This window comes from Typopeltis vanoorti, chromosome 7 (assembly GCF_054136105.1).
Source record: "Typopeltis vanoorti isolate ZY-2024b chromosome 7, IOZ_Tvanoo_1.0, whole genome shotgun sequence".
NCBI classification, from domain to species: Eukaryota; Metazoa; Arthropoda; class Arachnida; order Uropygi; family Thelyphonidae; genus Typopeltis; species Typopeltis vanoorti.
The window spans coordinates 44590485-44616582 of record NC_143555.1 but is presented as its reverse complement, the minus strand read 5'-3'; the positions used below and the strand labels follow the sequence as shown (position 1 = coordinate 44616582).

General features: G+C 35.5%; 1 protein-coding gene across 2 annotated transcripts in view; it reads left to right on the top strand.

Moving 5' to 3' along the window:
- LOC150104640 (UBX domain-containing protein 1) overlaps window positions 1-26098 on the top strand; it is a 201498-nt gene that overhangs the window by 48422 nt on the left and 126978 nt on the right. For both annotated transcript variants that reach the window (XM_090395236.1, XM_090395237.1), the window contains one exon: window positions 25462-25570. In XM_090395236.1, coding sequence (XP_090251362.1) covers window positions 25462-25570 — 109 coding nt within the window. The remainder of the gene's footprint in view (window positions 1-25461; window positions 25571-26098) is intronic.

Here is a 26098-nt window from a genome sequence, read left to right as displayed (position 1 = left end):
TAACGGGGTGTTTAAGGGTCAAAGCTGTATAACTGAGAGGAGACCTCCATATAGCCTTTAAAGGAATGCGGAGAACCGACCAGGGCTTCTGACCTAATGTCCAATCCTCACCTTCTCGTGGTGCACCCTGTTGGGTATCTATTTGGATACTGAACGAACGAGGATGGGCTGGTAATTTGGGATTTAGCCGACCAAATTGTATTCTTATTGGTTAAACCAAAATAAAAAATGATGGTACAACATGACAAAATTTCATGCCGGCTGGGGCGTCGCCCGGTTAAACAAGGCCCCCGTTGTTTTCGCCAGGGAGGCAGGGCGAACAACGAAAAGTCAGCTACTGGAACAAATCAGAAAACACACCCCAACCCAACATCACCAGAGTTAAAGATCAGTACTATCAACATAAGAAGCCTGAATGGCAAAGAAATGGAGCTAGCTGAGGAATTAGATAAGTACCAGATCGACATAATAGGGGTGACTGAAACAAAAAAGACCAAAACTGGTGAGATCTTTCTGAGCAATAAATACAAAATGTTATATTCAGGCAATGACAATCGAGCAAAAGAAGGAGTAGCCATAGTATTCAACACAAAATACGAGGCTAATCTTCTTGAATGGCAGTCAGTCTCAAGTAGAGTTATGTGGGCAAATATGAGAATGGGGAACTGGACAATGAGACTTATTTGTGCCTATGGTCCCACAGAAGGTTCTACTAAGGTAGAAGTGGTGAAATTTTTTAAGGCTTTAGAAAAAGCAACTGACACAATGAAAAATGAAAAGTTGGTCCTTGTTGGGGATCTAAATAGCAGAGTAGGAAATGATTGTGAGACATACAAAAATATTTTGGGAAAATTTGGAGAAATGAGCAAAGCTAATAATAATGGCAAATATCTGTTGGATTTCTGCTCAGGACATGTACTGGTTATTACTAACACCATGTTCCAACATAAAAATGTGCACAAATTTACATGGAGAGAAGAGGCTAGGAATAAGAAAAGTCTCATTGACTATGTTATTGTTGATAGTGATGTTTTCTCCCTGTTGCAGGACACCAGAGTGTACAGAGGATTTGAAATTGGAAGTGATCACTATTTAGTCTTGAGCAGGATAAAATTGAATTTCATATTGAAAAGAATAACATGTAAGAAAGTTTTAAAGCGAATAAAAGTTGAGCAGCTCTCAGATGTGAACTGTAGACTAAAATACACAAAGATTATTGAAGAAAAAATGAAAGAGTTTGAGAACAGGAATCAAACCTTGGAGATTCAGTTGCAAACTCTGAAGAAAACATTGATTGATTCTGCCAGAGAGGCATGTGGTGAGGTTGTCTGTAAAGATAAAAAAACCAGAACTCCCTGGTGGACACAGGAAGTTAAAGAGGCAGTGGAGGAAAAGAAGAAAGCATATCAAAAGTTCCTGTCAAATAAGTCAGCTTGTGCTCTTAGAGAATATAGAGACAAATGCAAGAATGCTAAACACTGTGTAAAACTAGCTAAACAAAAGTCATGGGAGGACTTTGGCAAGAATATAGAAAATAAATATCAAGACGGTGGCAAAATATTCTGAACGAGAATATTATAATAAAAAAATTAAGTCTTCTACACATACCATCCAGTGAAGCCTATATGCAGATGAATGTAAACACCACTTTTGCAGCATATATGCAAAATACTTGATGATGTGTGTCCACATGTTCTAGGCCATGGCTGTCCAAAACACTGCCGCATGCAGCTCACGTGTGATTGTGTGAATTTTTGTGGGCCTGTCTGTGGGTTTTGATTTTCATGCATGAAAAAATAAAATAACAATTTGAATCGAATGCATATTATATATTTTAATTCTATCACTAATCGATAATCTCGATGTTGGAAATTTTATTTGGTTTTTTTGCATCACCCACATGTTTTTCAAATGTTAGACATGTCAACGAAGCATTCTTACATGTTTTGTTCCAACGTACATGCTCCAGGCGCTCACGGGGAACATGAACAGGCAATTAGTGTTGTTCTTTTGTTCAGCTATCGAGGTTGTGTCTCTGCTGCTCACCAAATTACTAGATACGCATTGTGATGCAGCCCTTGGATAAATCTTTTTTTAATTTGGCCCTTGGATTACCTAAGGTTGGACAGCTCTGTTCTAGGAAATTATTTAATCAATAATGTTGATTGCAATGGAGAAAAAGAACAGATCTTTCAGAGTTCAATAAATTGCTTATTTTGGGTGCCTGTCTGACTGGAGCCACAAATTTTAAAATAGCAGAGCTGACTGGTTTCTCAAAGGGTGAGATATTGTCATCATCAATTTCCTGATATGTATCCTCAAGGAGTGTTCCAGTTACTGTGACAACACTACATGATTAAGTTTACATTATTATTTATTTTATTATTTACATTAATATTATTTATATTAATAACAATTTACATTATTATTAATCTCCTATCAACAATTTTACTCCAAATCAGTTTACCACTTATGAGCACTCCAAGTTTTTGTGCTTTGCTTCTAAGGCACTTCTGACTGAATCAATCGACCTAGATCTTGGGCTTCATGTGGGTCTCTTTCTTGGCATCGAATTTCTTGCTAACCTTTCCTCACCTATTCGATTTAATTGGCCATACTACCTTAGATTAACTTTGCTGACACATTCTTGAATGCTAATGATTTCAAGTTCCTTTCTAATATCTTCATTTTTAATATGATTCTGCAACGGTTCACTCTCCTAATTTTTCTCAAAACCCTCATATCAGAGGTCTCCAGTCTTTGATCAAGTGTTTTATTTCTATCCCAACTCTTAAGATCGATAATTTAAAACTGGTTTCAACAATGTCTTGTATGCTGCTAGTTTACTGTTTTGGCTAATTTCTCTTTTATAAATTTATTCAGCTGACTATCCACCGTGCCAGCTTTGCTTATTCTGTTGTCATTTCTAGATTTAACTTGCCATCTTCACTAAATAGCTGATATATTTTACTTGTTTTATAGATTCTCCATTCAGAATGCAGCTGAACTTTTCTATTCTCTTGCCTATTTTCGTAGTTTTGACCTTATTATTGCTGATTTACATGCCAAATTTGTTACAGCTGTTATTCAATTTAGTTAGAGAATCCTGAAGACTTGCATCTAATGCAAGTCTTCAGGAGTATAGGATATGATAGGAGTATAATCTGTATAAAGCCAAGTTTGACATTTCCATTTCTAATATCAGGCCTAATGTTACTTGCTTTCATAATGTGATCCATATAGGTCGGTGATGAGCAGCCTTTGTTCTTTGGTGGGCTACAATAGAAAACCTAATATTCCATATGGGCCACAATGAACACAATATTAAATACAGGTAACCCTTGTATAGCGTGGTACTTATACAACGCGGTTCCGATATAACGTGGTCTACAAATTGTAGTAACCCTTGTTGAACGCGGTACTTATACAACGCGGTTTCGATATAAGACGGTTTACAAACTGTAGTAACCCTTTATCTTTTCATATATTTTTCAACGTGCGACTTAAAAATCAAATTTTATCTTCGTTAAATTTGCGTCTGCCCATATCACGCCTGTAGTTATAAGTAGCGAATTTATATAAGGGGAAATACCTCTTAGCACGCATGTACGTCAATTGTTCACCATATAAAGTATTTATTGTTGAAAATTGTTTTCATTTTCTGCCAGGAAAGCGCATTAAAAATCATAAGTTTGTTAATCTCAAGCTGAGCACTTTATTTTTTGCTGAGTTACATATAATATGTAATGCTTTTTTTATGTAAAAAATATTTTTATAGTAATGCCGATTTAGAGCGCTTTTGCGATATGGTTGAAAACGAAATTAGTAAATTAATTGATGGAGCAATAGATTTCAATGAGGAGGAACTTGTACAATTAATAGATGATGTCGAACCAAATGGCGGGGAAAGTTCTGCCGAAGATTCTGATTGTGATGAATCCGTTCAAGAATTCAGTTTAAAGAAATTAGCAGAAGGATTGGACTTGCAAAAAAGTTTTATGGATAATGATCTCCCAATGGAGCATTACAGAAAATTTACGAGACAATTGGATATTTGTTTAGCTCCGTATTATGAACTTACTGACTTGATAACTAAACCAACCCGAAGTATGCAATGAGAATTATACAAATGATGTCCAAGAGATTTCAAGCAAATCTCTTGGACATCATTTGTGCAAAGTGATGACGACGTCCGGCCACTCGTAAATAAAGAACATCTATGAAATGTTAGTTTTGGAGAGAGTGATGACGATTAAAATCTACACTTTATTTTATTTTGCCTGAAACATTTATGTATTATATGCAATGAAGTTTACATACAATTTATAAGTTTTTATAATTTTATACTATGTATTTGTTTCATAGTTTATTTGGTTTCTTAACTTACATGAATTACCTGAATGAAATAAAAATATTTTTTGTTGGATGTGTCATTATTTATATAATCTTAAAAAAAAAAACGATTTCGGAACCTAACCCTACTTTTTGTATGTGATCTGAGTCTCGCATAACGCGCCATTTTTGTGGAACCTAACATCCGTGTTATACGAGGGTTGCCTGTACTTCAATATATTAATCAAAAAATTTTAATTTACGGGGTGGAATTTTTTATTTTCGACATAGATTTAAAATGAAAAGTTTTTTTTTCAATTTGATTTACTTTTTATTAGTAATACTTTCAGTGTATACACAGGTGTATATGTGTGTGTGTGTATATATATATATATATATATGTAGAAATGTACATGATTTTTTTAATCAAAAGAAATTAAATAGTTGTTGAAATTTAAATAATGAGATATTTGGCTTTGTTTCTCACCAACAAGCTTTTCAGTATTGGGAAGTATGTTTGAAATTGCGACTCTAATACAGGTTTTTAGTTGTTCGTCATCAAGGCAATTTTGATTATCATTTTTTATAATTTTCGTTTTCGAAAAGAGTTGTTCACAAAGATAAGTACTACTAAAGAAACTCATTATTTGCCTGGAATGGCTACCTAGCAATGGAAATTTATCATTTGGAAAGTAACTCTTAAAAAAAGTCAATAAGACTGAAATTTTGAAACTTGTTTTTTAGTTCAGTGCTGCTTTGCATGCAGCACTGAACTAAAAAATTAGTTCATTGAAATTTTAATATAGACGTTGAAAGGGTTCCCGAAATTCTTCGGGAATCCTTTCAATGTCTATATTAAAGGGAGATGAGAAAATATCAAAATTAGTTTCTTTTTTTGCATAAGTTTTTAAACTGTGAATTGAATTCTTCTTGTAGTCTCTGTATTTCCTCAGCATATTTTTTCATTTCATGTGGATTTTCTTTTCTCAAAAGTGGAAAATGAGCCATATTATTAATTTCCAGTTGCTGATTCTAGATTTTTAGTTTAAAGGTTTTTATTTTATCAAACATTTCATTAATAACTTTTTTTCTGTCCTTGAAGATTTACATTTAATTTGTTCAAAGCTTGAGTAATGTTGACGCAAAATGCAAAGTCGCACATCCAGTCCTTGTCATGAAATTCTAGAAACGGGTTGTCTTTAATCTCCACGAATAACTGAATTTCACTCTTCAAATCGTACACACACACACACACACTTTGGCATTGTGCTGTGACTTAATTGTTGAACCTCGGTGTTAAAAAAGGTTATTGCCATATTCCCTTTCCATATCTTTCAAAAATTGGTTAAATTTGCGATGATTCAGTCCTCGAGATCTAATAAAATTTATAATTTTAATGATCGGTGGAACAACATTGGACATTTTCAAAAGTTTTGCACCATTTTCTTGTGCAAATGCAGTGAGAAATAATTATTTCATGTCCTGTTAATCTTTTTATGTTTCTGGATAATAATCCTGACAGACCAACATTCATACCAGACATGGCTCAATCTCCATCTGTTGTTATACCGACGATCTTTTCTTTTGGGTTATTTAATTGATTAAGAACAGTTTTCAGTTCCCTGTATAGTAAACATTCTTTTAAAATTTCTCCATCAGAGAATGATTTCATTTTTTTTTTTTTTTTTTTTGCCAAAATTTGACTAAAAATGTAGATTGCATGAACTGCAGTATCTGCAGTTAATGAAGCGGCTCTAAATTCATTTTGCCATTGTTTAAGATTTTTTTTGCAGTTGATTCACTTTGTCTTTGCACACATATTCTTGCAAATTGTCAAATTTTGAAGAATGTTTAGTTTTATAATACCTCTTGATATTATATTCCTTGAGAACAGATATCTTTTTACAACATCATAACTGATGATTTCCGTCCTGAACTCTGTGTTTTCTAGATTTTGAACTCGTTGATTAAGCACAGGGTTCTGTTTGTAAAAAAAAAAAAAAAAAAAAAAAAAAAAAAATTGTAAAGACACAATTTTTTAAAAGAAAAAACTATATTACCATTATAAACTTATAATTTGCTCAGGCTTTGAAAGAACTTGTATTGATAAGTTTAGTCAAGAATAATGCAAAGGCAAATGACAATTGTGGGAACTATCATCGCAAGCAAATATTTTTCATGTGACCTCTTAAAGCGTGCTTCATGTTGATAATACATTGTGCCTTTTACTAAAATTTTTACACTTCATTTTACACTAAATGAAGTGCAAAGTTTCGGCAGGTTGCATGCGGCCTGCAGGCCGTGGATTGCTCATCACTAATATAGATGATAAAGAGTGGAGATTATGTGAATCCTTGTCTCAACCCTGATTTTACATCAAATCATCTTTGTTCCTATATTTCCTTCAATTTTAAATGCAGACTTACAACTTATATACAGGGTGGCCATAAAATAACTTTCCCTCTTTGGAGGCATCTGTAGCTAAAGCAATAAATGGAATGAGACCAAAATTTATATTGAGACTTTTGAAGGCATGGGGAGATAATTTCTGCAAAAAAAAAGATTTAGTGCCAAAAGTCGCCGATAGGAGAAATTTTGGCACTGGCCGAAAGCAGTCAAATATTTGCAGTAAATGAAGGTTAAAAGGATGATGCAAATTTTACTGTGCATACGTGACAGCAGCGCCACCAATTCCACTTAAAAAGGGATTGGGAACATTCAAGCAGTTATTCGAATGACTGTCGGGGGTTATCAGTAATTTTTTTCCAACGGCATGGTAGCCTCGATCCCCAGACATCACTCCATGTGACTTTTGGCTGTAGGGGTATTTCAAATTTGTTGTGCATGTTGGTGGCGTTCCCAACTTGCATGTCTTGAAAGAGAACATAAAACGGGCTGTTATGAACATCCAGTCTGACTCCTTACGTGCAGCTGTAGAGCATGTCACACACCAGATGCAATTTGTTGTACACAAGAAAAGTCAGCACATTGAAAATCGTGTATGTGGTCCAGGAGACCCTGATTCTGATGAATAAAACATTATTTCCTGTGAGTTCAATCACTACATTAATTTTTGTGTCTCTTGCAAGTTGTTGTTTTAGTTTAATTACTATTATTCTTATCATTGTAACGCACCACATATCCAGCTGGAATGAGTGACACGACTGTCGCTTATACCGTCGAAATGTTATTATTCCATTTTATCTGCCTTTAATGTAATTATCTCTTGTTTTCAGCTCTGCCCACGTCAAAATTTCCCCTATCGGCGACTTTTGATACTAAATCTTTTTTTCGCAGAAATCATCTCCCCATGCCTTCAAAAGTCTTGATATAAAATTTGGTCTCATTCCATTTATTGATTTTAGCTATAGATGCCTCCAAAGAGGGAAAGTTATTTTATGGCCACCCTGTATATGTGTGTGTGTGTGTACACACACACACACATAATGATCATTCTTTCATCTATAACCTTCATGATGAGGCTTCTATTATTAATAATAAAAGAAACTTCAACAAGACACTGAAGAGGACTGGACTAAGCATCAACTGGTTGGTCTTCTTGAAACGTTGCAAATTTCACGCTGTCTTTTTTAAATTTATGTGCTTTGAAGAAAACATAACAACTGAACGTGCGAGGAGAATCTATCATAAAGCTAAATTAGACCTACTGTCTGAAAGAATCTCGGATACTAAACGAACTCTCGCTTTTCTTTTCAATAAAAAAAGAACTATAGCGGAGAAACTGGAAGAATCTAGATAATGAAAGTTGGCATATCTTTAACACATACTGTGAATCTCAAGCAGCCACAATACAATATAATAACAAAGTAAATCTTATAAGTAAATTTGAAACATTAAAAAGAATACAAAATAATAGGAACTTCTCAAAACCACACATCAATATTGACAAAGTCGTTATCAACAAATCTTCTTATATACTTTTAGATGCAGAAAAAAGCATCCTTAGTAAAGGTTTAAACTTTATTCCTTCCCCAAAATTAATACCAAAGGAAACTCACAAAAATAGAAAAAGCTACTTCTTTTCTCCCTCCACAAGATGCAAAACTTCTACTTGTTGAATCAGTCTTTATTATCAATAATGCAAAACCACCTGCAGATAATATTACTTTAACAGAGTGCAAAGCTATTAATAGTTTAAAAAAAAAAAAAAACAGAGATATAATTATCCTTCCTGCGGATAAAGGCAATGCAACAGTCATCCTCAACACTGAAGATTACCAGAATAAAATGCTTGAATTACTACATAATGATACCTACTCAATACTTGAGAGAGATCCAACTCATGAACTTCAAAATCGTACAAACAACTTATTAAAAACAACTACTGAATTATCCCGAAACGTTCGCTTATCTCTAGGCTCTCTCCATCCGTTAATTCCTCGCATATATGGTGTTCCTAAAATCCATGAAAAGAACACCCCATTATGCCCAATTGTAGAAGGTATCAATTCTCCGATGTACAATCTTTCAAAATATCTTGCCAAATACCTAAAAAGTTTTTCAGGCATCTCACCATCCTTTATCAAGAACACTACAGAATTTGTTACATACATCAAGGATATTACAGTTAATGAAAATGACATCTTGGCTAGCTTGGACATAACTTCTTTGTTCACTAATGTCCCAACAGATGAAGTCCTGACATTGCTCAAGGACAAGTTATCCAAAAAAATGTTAGCCTTGCTTACACATTGCATCAGGTCTGGTTACTTCAAAATTCAAAATAATATATACAAACAAAATCATGGACTGGCTATGGGTAATCGTTTGTCCCCTTTACTTGCAAATATTTACTTAGAGGATTTTGAAACCAAGGCTATCTCTTCCTTTATTTTAACACCTAAAGTTTGGAAACACTATGTAAATGACATGAATCCCTTATGGTTTTCCTCGAACATCTCAATAGATGACATCAAAGTATTAAGTTTACTGCCGAGCTTGAAACGGATAATTCCTTGCCTTTTCTTGATGTCAAACTGACTCGTTCTTCTGATAAACTCAAAATATCGATATATAGAAAGCCCACACACATACCAACAGATATCTGCATAGTCAGTCCCATCACTTCCCTCCCCATAAGCTTGGAATAATTTCCACCTTGGGACATAGAGCCCGTTCTCTTCTGGATGACCCAAATGAACTTCTTACAGAAATAAACCATCTCAAAACTTCTTTTGAAGTTAATGGATATTCCAAGAGAATCATTGAAAGATTCCTTCTTAAACCTCCTAGACATCACTCAGAAGAAACAAATAGATTCAAGGGCAATATATCTATTCCTTACATAAGTGCAGTTTCACATAAATTAGCAAAAGTTCTAAGAAAATACAATATCAGAACCTTGTTCACTCCACTTCCAAAGATCTGTTTCTTAATAAGCCACCCAAAACCTTGTCATCATAAACTCAAATACCCTGGTGTATATAAAATATTGTGTGATTGTGATATTCCTTATTTTGGGCAGACAGACAAATCTGTCGAATTGCGTATGGAAGAACACATGAGGGACATTACTTACAAGAGACAGCGAGCCAGTGCATTATCAAGTCATATTCTTTTCTTGGCTAATCCTAATGATGAAAACCAAAGTCACAAAGTCTGCTGGGAAAAATCTACTAACATCTTCCGTTGCAATGATGAACTAGAGAGAAAAATTGTGGAATCTAGAGAAATCATGTTCAGTCCTGTTCATCTAAATAATAACTTGAGCTATAACCTCCTAGATAGTCATTCAGCTGTAATCATGTACTGGCGTTCATGTGATGCAGCAAGCACGCACTCTCCCAACAATGCAACAAACGAAAGAACAGCTTTAAATACAACTACAACATTTTCATTCTAATTATGTATAGAGACTCTCTATGTTGTTCATAGTCTTTTAACCTTCAGTGTTAAGTATTTTTTCTTTTTTCTTTCTGGTGACAGGTGACATTATAAAATGTCACCTGATGAAGGCTGTTACAGGCCGAAACTAGTCGTGTTTTTATATTAAAATCTTTTTACTTAAATCTCGGTTCTAGTCATTCAATTCTTTATATATATATATATATATATATATATATATACAGGGTGTTCGGGATAAATTTGACAGTTTCGTAAGGAAAAAGAAAATCTTCTTTGTATCTATTAAATTTAATGAATTGACAAAAAAACATTACAGGCAGAGTTAATTACAATACTATCAACAAGATTTACTCAAAATAACCACCATTAGCATCGATCACAGCTTCAATTCTGCTTCGGAACCTCGAACAAGCTGATGCTACAGTCTCCCTGGGAAGGGCCGCAAAAACTGTTTTAATTTTATCCATTAACTGGGCTTTTATATTACTGGAAGTGCGATTGGTGTCTTTTTCAACTGCGCCCCATACAAAATAATCCATGGGGTTAAGGTCTGGGGAGTTTGGAGGCCAAACATTTGGACTGTCGTAGAAATTTTCAGACAACCATTTTTGACTTTTCCCAGAGGTGTGGCAAGGGGCCGAATCCTGCTGCCATACATACGGCCTACCATTGGCTACCCTTGTTATCCAGGGCTTGACTACAGTTAGCAACTCCACGAACAAAGCCCGAATTCCAATGCCAGGGTTCTTCAACACCTGTTCCTGCAGATTTGCGAGGAATTCTGCTGTACGAACGCAATCAGATCGTCTGCTAGGGATCTTTCTTCTTGCTACATCCTCGTAGTCACCATTGCAAGTCTCTAGTTCATGCCTGATTGTTTTTACTGTATTCAGGGAGCATTGGGCAGCAGTCGTAATATCCTTATTTTGATGGCGGGCACGAATCATCATGATACAAGTTATTCTCTTCCATGATTCAGGTGGGTTCCAGCTATCCATCCTTTCTGACATCTTGTATATGAATGAAGAAGGGTCCAAACTTTTAAATGAAGAGAAGTGTGTGTTAATACATGTAACTTACGGAAAAATATAATTAATTATAAATATGTCAAATTTATCCCGAACACCCTGTATATATATATACTCTCTTAAAAAGATTGATAAATTTTTCTCTTTCCATCGCTCAACTGCTATTGAAGATTCTTCTCCCCCAAGAGCTTTTATATCATTGCCATACATCAGCTCTCTCTCCCCAAAACTGGCAAAAATTCTTAAGAAATTCAACATTAGAACTTGCTTCACTATGTTTTCAAAACTTCACTCCATACTAAGTAGACCTAAAGTGAAACATCTCCCTATTCAGGATCCAGGAGTCTACAAGATTTTGTGTGAATGTGGGAAACCATATTATGGCCAGACAGCTAAATCCATCCTTTTATATATGGAAGAACACCAAAGAGACATATCCTACAATAGGACCAGAGCCAGCACTCTTTCTAGCCACGTTCTCTTCTCTATTAACTCAGATGAAGGCAGCCAACACCTCGTAGACTGGCAGCAAACTTCTAATATCCATGTATTTTATGATGAACTCGAAAGAAAGATTATCGCATCTAGAGAAATATCCCTTGATTCATCCCACGTTAACAACAGCCTTAGCTACAATCTTTCTGACACACACATTGCCACTGTCCAGTATTTGCACACTCGTGACAGCTCACTCATGTAGTCAACTTCAATTGGAACTCCAGCACGCATTCCTGTTTTAAAATGTACTATTGTGTTTTATACTAGATCTGTTGATGTCTCTGTTATTTTATATAATTCTTTGCCTGTGATACCTGAAGAAGTTGATTTATTCAACGAAACTAGTAATATCTTTACATTAAACCTTATTCTTTTTCATTCTCGGTATACAGTCATTCAAACTCTTTTTTTATAACATTATCTACTGAGTAAATATGAACGATAATATATATATTGAACAACATCATTGAAATGATGTTCGCTGTATTTGGTGGAGACGGAGAGTTTTAGAGTGGTGCCTCCCTCGATGAGTCTTTGGACTCCTTGGAGGTGTCATATAATAATAATAATAATAATATATAGGTAGGGCTCGAATTAGTGAAATATAACCAGCCTCTTACTTAAGGCTGAGGAAGCAAATCAATCTTGGATGAATATTTTATATATATATATATATATATATATATATATATATATATATATATATATATATATATATATATATTACTCCGTGTAATATGCCATTTGGGGGTAAGGGAAAATTTCCTTACTGGGAATTATTCCAGGGTAAAGATATGCACAATACATCTCTAATACAGAGACTTAGCCTCTCCTTTACCAAGATTGTACTGCATGGCGAAAAGTCACATCTTTCCAGAGGTACCCCCCCCCCCCCCCGTTTTTCACATAACAGATCGGAACTAGACTGGAAAGTCTAAAAATATTTCAGAAGAAGGCAATGCCAAACCATCTCTGTACCTTGCCAAGAACATTCTATGAACAATGATGAGCAAGTACAATATGGTGCTGGATGGTAAGATCCCCGGGCCTGAGGGCATGCAACTGGGGAAGAACAGAGAGCTTCCACAAGTAGAACTAGTTGTTATGATGTGCCTAGGTCAAACCCAGAAGGAAGCTTGGTCATGGATGTTGCTGATTTGAAAAGGGAAGCTTCCTGTTTCACAAGAACCTACAACATTGGAACTTGGAATGTTAGAAGTATGAACCAACAAGGTAAGCCAGAAATAATAAAGATGGAAATGGAGCGCAAGAAATTGGATATATTCAGAATAAGTGAACTTGGACAGGAATGGGCCATTTTCCATCAGGGGACTATATGGTGTGTTACTCAGGACATGAGACATGTTGTAAAAATGGAGTATCTTTCTTTACTCAGGTAAAAGATGGCTAGGTATATATACTAGGTTATAATCCAGTGAGTGACAGAATCATTTCTCTCAGAATCAGTGGACATCCAATGAATATGACCATCATACAGGTTTATGCACCCACTACAGAGGCGCCAGAAGAAGACATAGAGGAATTTTATGGTAAGTTACAAGAAGTGATAGATGCAACATAAAGCAAGATTTATGGCTACTTATCGGAAATTGGAATGCAGAAATGGGAGAAACTGAGGAACAAGGAATAACAGGTCATTTTGGTTTAGGTATTTGTAACACTGCAGGGAAGAGACTAGTTGAGTTTTGTGCAGAGAATTCTTTGTTTGTTGCTAACACCTGCTTTAAACAGCATGAAAAAACGGAGATTGTACATGGATATCACCTGATGTACAATACAGAAATCAAATCGACTATATGGAGAAAAGCAATTCAGTCTGTCAAGACTTTTCTGGGTGCAGACTGTGGAACAGACCATGTATTATTAGTGGCTACAATACATGTGAAATTATGGAAACTGACATCGATCAGATATGATCTTGGAAACATACTGGCTGAATACAATATTAGTATACAGAACAGATTCAACACACTCAATTTGTGTGAAAGAGAACCAGATGAACTATGGGAAGAGATTAAAGATATAACTAAAACATTAGCAAAGAAGAATATTCCAACAGTTTGTAAGAAGATGAAGTTTAAATGGCTGTCAGAAGCTGCCATCAGAACTTTTCTGATGGCAGCTTCTGACATTAAATTTTCAGGAAGTATGGCATTTGAATGCAGAGTTTCAATGACAAGCCAGAAGAGACAAGGAAAAATACTTAAACCAGGAATGCCAACAAATAGAAGACCAAAACAAGAGATCTTTTCGAAAAGATCAGGGAAGTTCAGTGCCAAGGTGTCAATATTGAAAAGTAAACACAAAGGATATCTTACAGAAGCTGCAGACATCAAAGAAAGATGGAAAGAGTATACAGAAGCTCTTTACAGAAAGGTCTCCAAAATTACTGAGAAATTTGAAGAGCAGGATTATACGCAGGAGTTATTACCACTGGAGAGTGAAGCGAGATGGCACTGCAACAGCTATCCAGTAAGAAAGCACCAGGAGGGGATGGAATACCTCTTGAGCTGCTCAAAGCCCCGGGAGAAGAGGCAGTTAAAATTTTAACAGCTCTATGTCAGCGAATTTGGATCACAACTACATGTCCTAGGGAATGGAAAAAATCAGTTTATATACCTTTATTGAAGAAAGGCGATGCAAGAGAGTGCAAAAATTGCAGAACTATAGCACTGATTTCTCATGCAAGTAAAGTCTTACTTGAGATCATTCAGAAAAGACTGGAACCATTCATGAAGAGAGAAATGCCGGATGAACAGGCTGTATTTCGAAAAGGCAGAAGAACAATAGATCAGATCGCCAATGTGAGATGGATAATAGAAAGAGCACAGGAATATCAAAAGAATGTCTACCTTTTTTTCCTTGACTATAGTAAGGCTTCTGACTCTGTAGACATTTGTGAAACCGTGGAATGCGTTAAGAATGGGAGCACCAGAGCATTTCATTATCCTTCTGAGGAAGCTTTACTATGAACAAGAAGCTACTGTCTGAACAGATCTTGGAGAAACTGAGTATTTCACAATAGGTAAAGGGGTGCGATAAGGATGTATTTTATTTCTGTACCTTGTACAGCGAATATATTTTAAGAATGGCAGGGCTGGAGGAGACGTCATTCGGAATTAAAATTGGTGGAAGAAATATTAATAATTCGAGGTATGCAGGTGATACCACCTTGCTTGCAGAATGCTAAGAAGATTTGGAGGAACTTATTATGAAAGTTAAAGAAGAAAGTGCTAAATATGGCCTTAAATTTAACCTCAAAAAACAAAAGTTATGGCAACATGTGAACTTAATGATTTTGAAGTAGATGGTGAGAAAATGGAAGAAATTAACAATTGTGTGTTCCTAGGATCCTGAATTGATAAAAATGGGTATTGCACTGAATAAGTTAGAACATTATTACTCAGAAAGAAAGCAATGACAAATTTAGGCAAGATCTTTCAAGATATTAGCCTCACAACAAAAATCAGAATCATGAAAGCAATGGTATTCCCTTTGGTACTGTATGGATGTGAAAGTTGGACCCTGAGAAAGAGTGAAAGAAGGAAAATAAATGCATTTGAATTATGGATTTGGAAATGCTTACTAAGAATACCGCAGCTGCAAAGCAAACCAATAAATCAGTAATAGAATAAAGTCGGATAGCTTCCCTTGAAGCTATGATCATCAATCAAATATTGTCATACTTTGGACATATTATGCGAGCAAATGAGTCTGGAGAAGATGATGATGCTTGCTAATGTTGATGAAATCAGGAGAAGAAGAAGAAGACCAAGAATTAGATGGGAGGATGGAGTTAAAGAAACAACTGGAATGCACCTGGAAATTCTGAAAAGATATGGCTAGGGACAGATCTGAATGGAGAGCGTAAGTTCATAGAATCACCAGGAGTAAATGACTCGATGGAACATAATATCCACAATATGCTATTTATTCCATATAATTACAGTGTTTCGAAAAGCTTTTTCCTTGACACCTTATCATATGCCTTTTCCAGATCTACAAAACTTAGTACAGATCCTTCTCATATTCCTAGATATCTCAACTATTTGTCATAAAGTGAAAATCTGATCTGGACAACCTCTATTTGGCCTGAACCCATTTCATTCTTCTCTTAGATTCTCTTAAACAATTTTTCTCAAGCTCTTTTTAAGCATGTTTGCATAAATCTTAAATGGAACACTTAGTAGAGAAATTCCTCTGTAATTCTCACATTATGCTTTATCACTATTATCATCACATTCTTGACATGTACCCTCAAGGTAGTGTACAGGATAATATGATAGTACTACATGGAGAACTTACATTCATTACTAACTTCCTATCTACAATTTTCCTCCAAATCAGTCTGTTACTTGTCAAGGCGTCAACATTATCAGATCTTATATTTCTATCATCTAAGGCACTTTGTATTGTATCAATCCACCTATATCTTGGTCTTCCTCTGGGTCGTTTTCCTGCCAACCTGGCAGAGAACACTTGTTTTGCTAATCTTTCCTCATCCATTCGGTTTAAGTGACCATACCACCTGAGATTAATTCTGCTAACACAACTGGATGCTGACAATGTCAAGTTCTTTCCTAATATCCTCGTTTTTAATATGATATTGCCATTGATGCCATCTTTTCATGCCCTTAATCTTTTGCCTGACTCTCATATCTGTGGTTTCTAGTCTTTAGTTGAGTGTTTTATTTCTAACCCAGCTGTCAGATCCTTAAGTTAAAACTGGTTTCAACACCATATTATATATAGCTAATTTAGTGTTTTGACTAATCTCTCTTATTCCATATAAATTTATTCAGTTGACTTCTTACCATACTGGCTTTGTGGATTCTGTTGTATATTTCCATATTTAATTTACCATCTTAACTAAAAATTTTGTCTAAGTAACTGAAATGTTTTACTTGTTCTATAGGTTCTCCATTCACAATGCAGTTGATATTTTCAATATTTCTGCCTATTTTCATTGTCTTTGTCTTTTTTATTGCTGATTTTCATACCCAATTTATTACATCAGTTATTAAATTTAGTCAGGGAATCTTGCAGACTTGTATGGGATTTATTTCAAAGTATAACATTATCTTCATATCATCTTCATCTTAATAATGAATAGCAGAGGGAATAATGTACATCTTGGTCTGACACCAGATTTAACATCAAACCATACTTCCTTCAATTCTAACTGCTGACTTACAACTCAAATAAAGCTAAGTATTGCTTGATGTGATGCTCCATTGACACCATATAACTGTAGTGTTTTGAATAGCTTTTCTCTTGGCACCTTGTCATATGCCTTTTGCAGCTCTACAAAACTTAAATTCAGATCTTTGTTATATTCCCATGATTTCTCACTATTTGTTATAAAGTGAAAATCTAATCCTGACAAGCCTCTGTTTGGCCTGAACCCAGCTTGTTCTTCAAAGATTATACAAAGATTAACTTTTCCTTTTTCATTGTGTCAGTTGCTTTCTCTAAAGCCACAATTTTTCTTAGCCATTTCACAAGAATGCTTGCATAAATCTTACCAGGAACACTCAGTATGGAAATTCCTCTTAATTCTCTAATTCAGTTTTATTTCCTTTTTTTTTTTTGTATATAGATACTATGAGAGCTCTACTCCAATCATCTAGAATTCATCCTTCTGTGCAGGCCTTCTGAAGTATGCAGTGTAGCCACTGCAAGACATTTATACCTCCATGCTTGAGCATTTCTGGTCGATTATCATCTACTCCTGTTGCCTTTCCACATTTCAGGTTTTTGATAGCTTTCACTACTTCAAGCTTGGATACGTATTACGGATTGCGTACCTGTTGTGTGTTTTCTTCCATTGTGCTGTCACTGCTTGTTTCATTTAACAATTTTTTGATGTACCGTATATTATTGCGTATAATGCAAAAAATTTATGGTCTAAAGTTAGGGGTTTGCATTATATGCGGATCTTAAAAAATATAACATCTTATTAGACTTGCACACAATATATACTACTTAATGCAATATATACTACCTAATGCACAATATATACTATCTACTTGACCCACTCGCTTTTGACAACCGAGCGCGCACTGTATCTGCGCATAATGCCAGTAATGTAAGTAGTGTTAATATCCCGCCCCCTTGCTTGGATATTAGCACAGTTATATCGGTTTATCCACAGTTCATTTTAAATATTATTCGTTAAACAAACCTAGCCTGAAATTGGATCCGAAGATGACGTTATATATGAAAGCGGGAATGACGCACAACAAAATGGAGAGCATGATGACAACTGCTACGCTGATGACGCATTGCCTACAGATGAATTTATAAATGAAATGTTTGATGACTGAAAAGATGAAGAATTTAAATGATTTTGTTGTAAAATAAATATTTCTTTCGTTAATTCGTATATTGTTTTATTTATAATGTTAGGGAACAAGATTAACAGATCGCATTATATGTGGACATGGCATTTTAGAGCTAGTTTTCAAACAAAATTTCTAGTTCGCATTATACGTGAAAATATACAGTGATTACTCTATACATCAAGGATATCTTTTTCTTCAGTTTTCATGTCACCTTTATCATCTCTAATTCCTTTTACAGCACTCTTTCCTCCATATCTGATCTTTTACAACAGCCTCCAGAATATTTTACTGCCTTCCTGATATTTATTTTCTATATTCTTACCAGTTTTACACTGTTTAGCTTTCTTACATTTGTCTCTGTATTTTCTAAGAGCACAAGCTGACTTATTTGCTAGGAACTTTCGATATGCTTTCTTCTTTGCCTTCTCACTGCCTCTTTAACTTCCTTTATCCACCATGGAGTTCTGATTTTTCTATCCTTGCAGACAACCTCATCACCTTTCTGGCTGACTCAATCAGTGTTTTCTTCAGGGCTTGCCACTGAATCTCGAAGGTTTGGTTCCTGTTCTCAAACTTTCATTTTGTCTGAATGATGTTTTGTGTATTTTGGTCTACTGTTTACTTCTGAGAGCTGCTCAACTTTTATTCACTTTAAAATTTTCTTAGATGCTTTTCTTTTCAATATGAAATTCAAGTTTATCCTGCTCAAGACTAAATGGCGATCATGTCCAGTTTCAAATCCTCTGTATGCTTTAGTGTCCTGCACCAGTGTTAAAACATCACTATCAACAATAACATAGTCATTGTTATTCCTTGTCTTTTTCTCTCTATATGAATTTATACATATTTTTATGTTGGAACATTGTGTTAGTAATAACCAGTCCATGTCCAGAGCAGAAATTCAACATGCATTTGCCATTGTTATTAGTTTTGCTGTTTTCTCCAAATTTTCCTAAAATATTTTTGTATGTCTGATAATCATTTCTTACTCTGCTGTTTAGATCTCCAGCAAGGACTAACTTTTCCTTTTTCATTGTGTCAATTGCTTTGATATTGCCCATTGTGTCATTGGGCAATATCAAGTAGAGTGATGTGATCAAATATCATTCTGATATTTGAACACATCACTCTACTTGATATTGCCTGCCATTCAAGAAGATTAGTCTTGTATTTAGTGTTGAATAGTATAAATACTCCTTTTCCCTGATTGTTGTTGCCTGAATATAACATTTTGTATTTATTGATTAGAAAGATCTCACCAGTTTTTGTTTCAGTCACCCCTATTATGTCAATCTGGTGCTTATCCAATTTTTCTGCTGGTTCCATTTCTTTGCCATTCAGGCTTCTTATGTTGATAGTACCAATCTTGAACTCTGTTGGGTTGGGATGTGTTTCAGGCTTTGTTCCAGTAGCTGACTTTTTGCTGTTTGACCTGGTTCCTTGGCAAAAACAACAGGGCCTTGTTTAATTGGGCGACGTCCCAGCCAGCATGAAATTCTGGCAGAATACAATTTGGTTTGGTTTGGTTTGGCTTTGGTTTGGTTCAGTATCCAGGTAGATATCTAACATGATGCACCATGAGAAGGTGAGGATTAGACATTAGGTCAGAAGCCCTGTCCCTTCTCTGCATTCCTTTAAAGGCTATGTGGAGGTATCCTCTCATTTATACAGCTTTGACCCTTAAGCACCCCCATTAAGCTTTATTCCATTTTTTTTATAGATGGGTACTATGAGAGCACTACTGTAATTATTGGGAATTAACCTCCTGACTTTGCTCTCCAAGACTAATATATCTCCATACTTAAGCCTTTATGGTCAAATATCATTTACTCCAGTTGCCTTTCCATGGCTCAGATCAGTCAAATCATGGACTGGCCTTCAAGAGCCAACAGTATTCCAGTAAGTCCCCAGGTTCGGCATACAAGACTTGCTCTGGAGCTGGTATAGTGTTCGGGGTAGCCGTTTTATTCTATTTGTGGGTGCAGCTTTGGTAGTTAGTGGGCATTCATGTATGGCTCTGTTGGGTGAGGAGCTCTGGTGAAGGGTAAAAAAAAAACATTGAACATGATCGTTCATCCTCAGGGTACCAAGAGTATTCCAGTTAGTCCCCAGGTTCGGCACACAAGACTTGCTCTGGTGCTGGTATAGTGTTCGGGGTAGCCTTGTTATTCCATTCCTGGGTGCAGTCATTGGTAGTTAGTGGGCATTCATGTATGGCTCTCTGTTGGATGGAGGTGCTCTGGTGAAGGGGGGGGGGGGGGGCATTGACCATGAATCCTTCATCATCATCAGGGTACTTTAACAAGGTATCCAACCAAGTACTGATACTTCAAAGATATGTCATTGTTAACAGAAGAAAGAAACAAAAGACTTGATATCAATATAATGTACCAATTTTTCTGATTATCTGTGCAATAGGTGAAAAGCCAATATGGAAAATGTCACCCTTTATTCAAAAGAGTTTATAAGGACTACCAAGCTTTCTGAAAACAGTTCAAGAAACTACATTCTGGTTAATATCATTGTAGAAACATTGTCAACAACATTCTGAAAAACTACTCAAAGCAACATCAAAGGGTGGAATACCAGTTACTGTAAAACCTCATAAAATACTAAACTCATCTAGAGGAGTGGTCACAGAAAGGGATCTCCTTAATGTTCATGTACAATGTAAAACAGGGTATCTCAACTGTCCTGTTATTGTACAAAATATGGACATGCCCAATCTACCTGTTTTGGCTCTACCATCTGTGCCCAATATGGTGGTAAAGAGCATCATAACAAATCTTGCTCTGCAAAGAAAGTTAAATGTGTCAACTGTCGGGGAGATCGTCCAACTTACTCCCATGCATGTGAGAAGTGGAAAGATGAAAAATAAATACAAAAAAATTAAAACAGAACAGATGTATCAGTAATGGTGCAAAAGGAAGTTAGCTGCTACTGTTATGCTGAGATTGTTGCAGTTACAAAAATGTCTGTAGAAACTTGAATCTATATGTCTATCTTACCATCTGATAATTTTACCATACCTGAACTTTATGATCATCAGTGCTTCTTTTTTGAGTACATTACTCAATCTGTCATGCACTCTTTTGAGTGCATGACATATGTTCTCGCTCCAGAAACAACTTTAAAAAATGGTTATATTTGATGAGTACCAACATGTCAAAAAAATTATGGCAATGATATCACTTAAAGATAAACTACCAGACACCCCTACTAAAAAAAAAAAAAAGGATACTTCGGTATCCACTGAAATTAAATTAAACTCGCCAGTTGATCCTAACACGTTAGATGTTGTATCGAATTTTTTCCCAGAGTAAGAGATGGACACTGGTTGTCCGTACTTCCCAAAATCGGTTGATAGGCTTAAACTTGATAAAGGTAACCCCTCAGAAATCAGACAGCCTACAAACCCAAAACAATAGCAAATTTTTTATAATGGAACTCTCATGGGTTTTGCCAGAATATTGATGATATTAAGATTTTGCTGCAGAAACACAAACCTTTCTGTTTGCAGGAAACATATTTAAAACCAGGAATTTTGCTGTTGTATGCAAGGACAGAACTGGAGATTGTCTTGCTCATGGTGGAGTAGCTGTGCTAGTGGACAGTCATATTCCTTTTCATCATGTCTAGCTTAATACTGCTCTGGAAGCAGTAGTGATTTGCTTATATGTAGGATTTCTTATTACAGTATGTTCAGTTTATTTGCTGCTGGGTTATGAGATAAATGAGATGGAATTTGATAATCTTATATTGAAACTGCCTGAGTGCATACTTCTTATGAATGACTTTAATGGTGCACAACACTGTCAGGTAGTGCCACCACAATGGACGAGGTCACATCATTGAGAGCGAGTCCTTGAAAATAATGATCTCTCTCTGTTTTGAATAATTCACTCAGTATCTTCTTCCATCTGCCTACCGACTCATATTCTGCAATAGATCTAACAATCTGCTTACCTGCCATTTTTCCACTGCTCACATGGGATGTTGAAGAGAACATATATGGAAGTAATTATTTTCCTGTTCTTTGCAGAATGTCTTCACAGGAACTTTGCTCTTCTACTCTCTGACTAGAATGCCTTTTCTCATCTTGCCAGATTTAATGCTTATACATTCATTCAAACACCTATCAATGAATCAGTAAAATATATAACAGATTATATTGCAGGCAGCATCAGCCCCAATTCCAAAAAACACCAAAACATCAAATTCCAAAAACACCATCTTGATTACCACTATCCAAAGCCTTGGTGGAACCCAGAGTGCCAGACAGCCAAAAAAAAGACCAAGACGGAGCATGAGGTATATTTTGTAGATACCCCACCACATCAAACTTAATAGGTTTTAGAAATGCTTGGGCCAAAGCGTGTTGTGAAAAACAATCTTGTTCCCATTTTACCTCATTGATTACTCAAACAACCAGTAGGAACTAAAAAGTTTTTAGTTCCTAATTAACAAATGTTCCATACATGTTCTCTTCTTTTTTTTGGTCCCACTCCAGTGCAAAAGGTCCAGATGGCATCCATTTTGAAATGATAAAATATCTTCCATTAGCTTTTATGATCTCCTTCTCTAAATATATATATAACAGAATGCATACATAGGAAGAGTTTCCAGATTATTGGCATAAATCAGTTGTCATTGTGGTCCCAAAACCTGGAAAGAATCCAAAACAAGCAAACAGTTATTGACCTATTCCTCTGACCAGTTGCCTTTTTAAGATATTAGAGAAAATGGTTAATGGCAGACTTCTCTGCTATTTAGAAAGCAGCAATCTTCTCTCCTATACACAATGTGGCTTTTCTAGACACTGACTTTGGACCATTTGGTCTGTTTAGAAACTTGTATAAGAGACTCATTCCTGAAACAGGAACATCTAATTTAGTATTCTTTGACGTGGAAAAAGTTTGCACAGTCTGGAGATATGGCATATTAAAAGACCTCCAACCTAGGTCTCAGAGGACACCTTCCTATATTTATTAAAAACTTTGTCTAACCAAATTTTCCAAATCAGAGTGGGAAGTCTGCTTTCTCAACTCTACAATCAAGATTAGGGTGTTCCCCAATGCTCTGTCTTAAGTGTGACACTTTTCCCTATCAAAGTTAACTCAATCACTGAACAGCTTCCTTCCACTGTAGGCAATGCTCTGTATGTTGATGACTTCACAATTTACTGTCACTCTTGTAACATGAAGGTAATTGAAAGGCAACTTCAACAAGCAAGTGATTGTGTCTCTTCATAGGTCCTTAGTAATGGGTTCAGCTTTTCAGCAGAAAAAAAAGAAGCCATGTATGCTTCTGCTGAAAACATTCTTCATCCAGATCCTATATTAATAATGGGACAAAGTGTTATTCCAGTAGCAACAGAAGCCAAGTTCTTGGGACATGTCTTTAACACAAGACTTGCGTTTCTTGCACGTTCTTTAACCAAGGGAAAAGTGCAAGAGAGCATTGAATCCTTTTCATTCTCCATCCTCTACTGATGGGATGGTGATCTATCTTCATTGCTTCATCTTTATCTTACACTTATATGGTCAAAGTTGGATTATTGGTCTGAAGTCTATTGTTTGGCAAGGCAGAGTAATTTGTGATAGTTGGATCCCATTAGTCATCTGGGTATATGGATAGCAGCTGGTGGCTTTCACACTTCGCCCACTCAGAGCCTTTATTTTAAAGCAAATGAAGCAGCTCTATCACTTAGAAACAGTCGTCTCTTAACTATGCCCTAAAGACAGTCTCTTCCAGAGCATCCTACATGGACTAGTTTCTTTTCTTTACATTGAGAGGCTCAGTATCACATCAGACTGCTACACATCCTTTCGGTATGTGTGTTAAAAATTTCTTAAAAAATGAATTGCATGATATTAAGCCTGAAATTAAGCGTTGGCAGTCTAGTGAACATAGAAACTGAAGGCTGAAGACCCACATATTTGAATGCAACACACACATCTTACTATTTGTCATATTCTGGAGTGTCAGCACATCACACAAGATTGGAATGAAATTTTTACTGTCTGGCCAAGCCATATATGCTCACAGTTATCATCAGACTGGGACCTGTTGTTTGATGTATTTAACTTTTTAGAATGTATTAATGTATACATACACATTTGATTATAAATTCTATTTATATATAGATACAGCATTGTTTACTTTAACTTTTTTTGTACAGTTTTGAACTTACTGTGTTTCTTCATAGTCTGATTATTTATTTATTAATTTATCCCTTTATGACTGTTTATTAACATCTTGTGTACTGCTGTAATCTTTGCTATGGCACAGTATGACCTTTACTATCCTTGCCCCAATAAAACTTAAATCAGCCAATTAACCATCTTAGAAGGCTTTGTTGATGTGAAAGTAAGAATGTATATTTTTGGCAGCTTCTTCCAAACACCACTTATACACTCTGCTATCATCTCACTGTATTCAGCGTTCACATTCTCTGTACAATGCAAGATATATTCCTTTCAAAAATCTGAGAATTTTCTCACCCTCAACAACAGCAATTAACCATATACAGTACTAATGTACTATACGTTGATCAACCATCCCCTCGTGTATGGGCTCAACATAAAAAACAGCAATAGCCTGGGGGAAAGTATTGCATAACATCTTGAAGGCAGTAATTATGACTTCGTCCAGGAGTGAGGTGGTATTCATTAACGTGTTAATTGGATGACCATCGTAAGTCACAAATCCAATAAGTTTTGAACTTACTGTGTTTCTTCATAGTCTGATTGCATTGGCTGTAATTCATACTAAACACAAAATAGACAGACCCACTGATTGTTGATAAAAACAGAGTATTGATAGTCATCACAGACAGTGGAGAATAGGATTAAGAGTTGTCACAGACAGTGGAGATAGGATTTATCACCTGTCTAAGCAAGATAAGGTTGATATATATATGACAGACTACTTCAATGTAATTGGCTGTCTGACTTGATATATTAAAGGAAGATGAAAATCTAATGTATTATGGTTATCTTCATTTTTTAATTTGTTCACAGTATTAGCCATTTTTAACTTTGTAAGGATCAAAGTTGGCTGAAGCACACCTGCACGCACGCCCACATGTGCACCCACAGTGGCTACTTGTTTTTACCATCCCAGATGGTTCTAGAGATATTAACGAGATATTGCCAGATTCTTTGTATAATGTTAATCCTTTGTACACTATTTTTGAAAACAGGACGCATTTTTAACCGAAATGTATCTGAACTTCAAGTGTCATGCACATGCTTGTCTTATTGACATAAATTTAATGACCTATATAGTATTCTGAGTATTTGAAAAATTATAAAAAACTGTATTTAATGAAACTGAAGTGTGATGTTTTATATTCATTATTTGTTATTGAGATGGAACTGCAGATTCCCCTGGTTCTGGAGATAAGGGATCATCAGTTAATCATGATGCTTCAGTTGATGAAGAAAATTCTCCTCAAGCAAAGTCACTCAGATGTAACGAGTAAGTTATGTTTCATCATTTATATCAAAGACAATATTCATATACATAAAAGTTCATTTTGTTGTAAGGAGTAAATTCATTAAAGTTACAAAATATCTTCTGGACTAACTACTAAGAAGGACATTATCCAAATAGTCTCATTTCACTTACTGGAGATGCTATCATTTTGACAATTTTCTGTTGCTGCTTTTTGTGTTTAACATTTATGCTTTTTAAACAGGTACATTGTGTATTTTTACTATTTTTTCATCAGGTTGTTTTTTGTTTTGACACAGTAATTGTTTTCAAAATTTCAGGGAAAGGTGGGGAGAGAGATTCTTGATGTTAAGAATTGAATTTTGAATCATAAACATATATCTTTCATTATTATTAAGTATGTGCATTACACTGTATATCGTTGTCTGAATTATTTTAATTTAAGTAAAGAGCTTTAATGCTGAACAAAGCAGTTATATCATTTCCTGGAATGTATCCTGAAGGGATGCATGAGGTCTTCAGCCACACCACAAAAATTTCATCATTAGACAT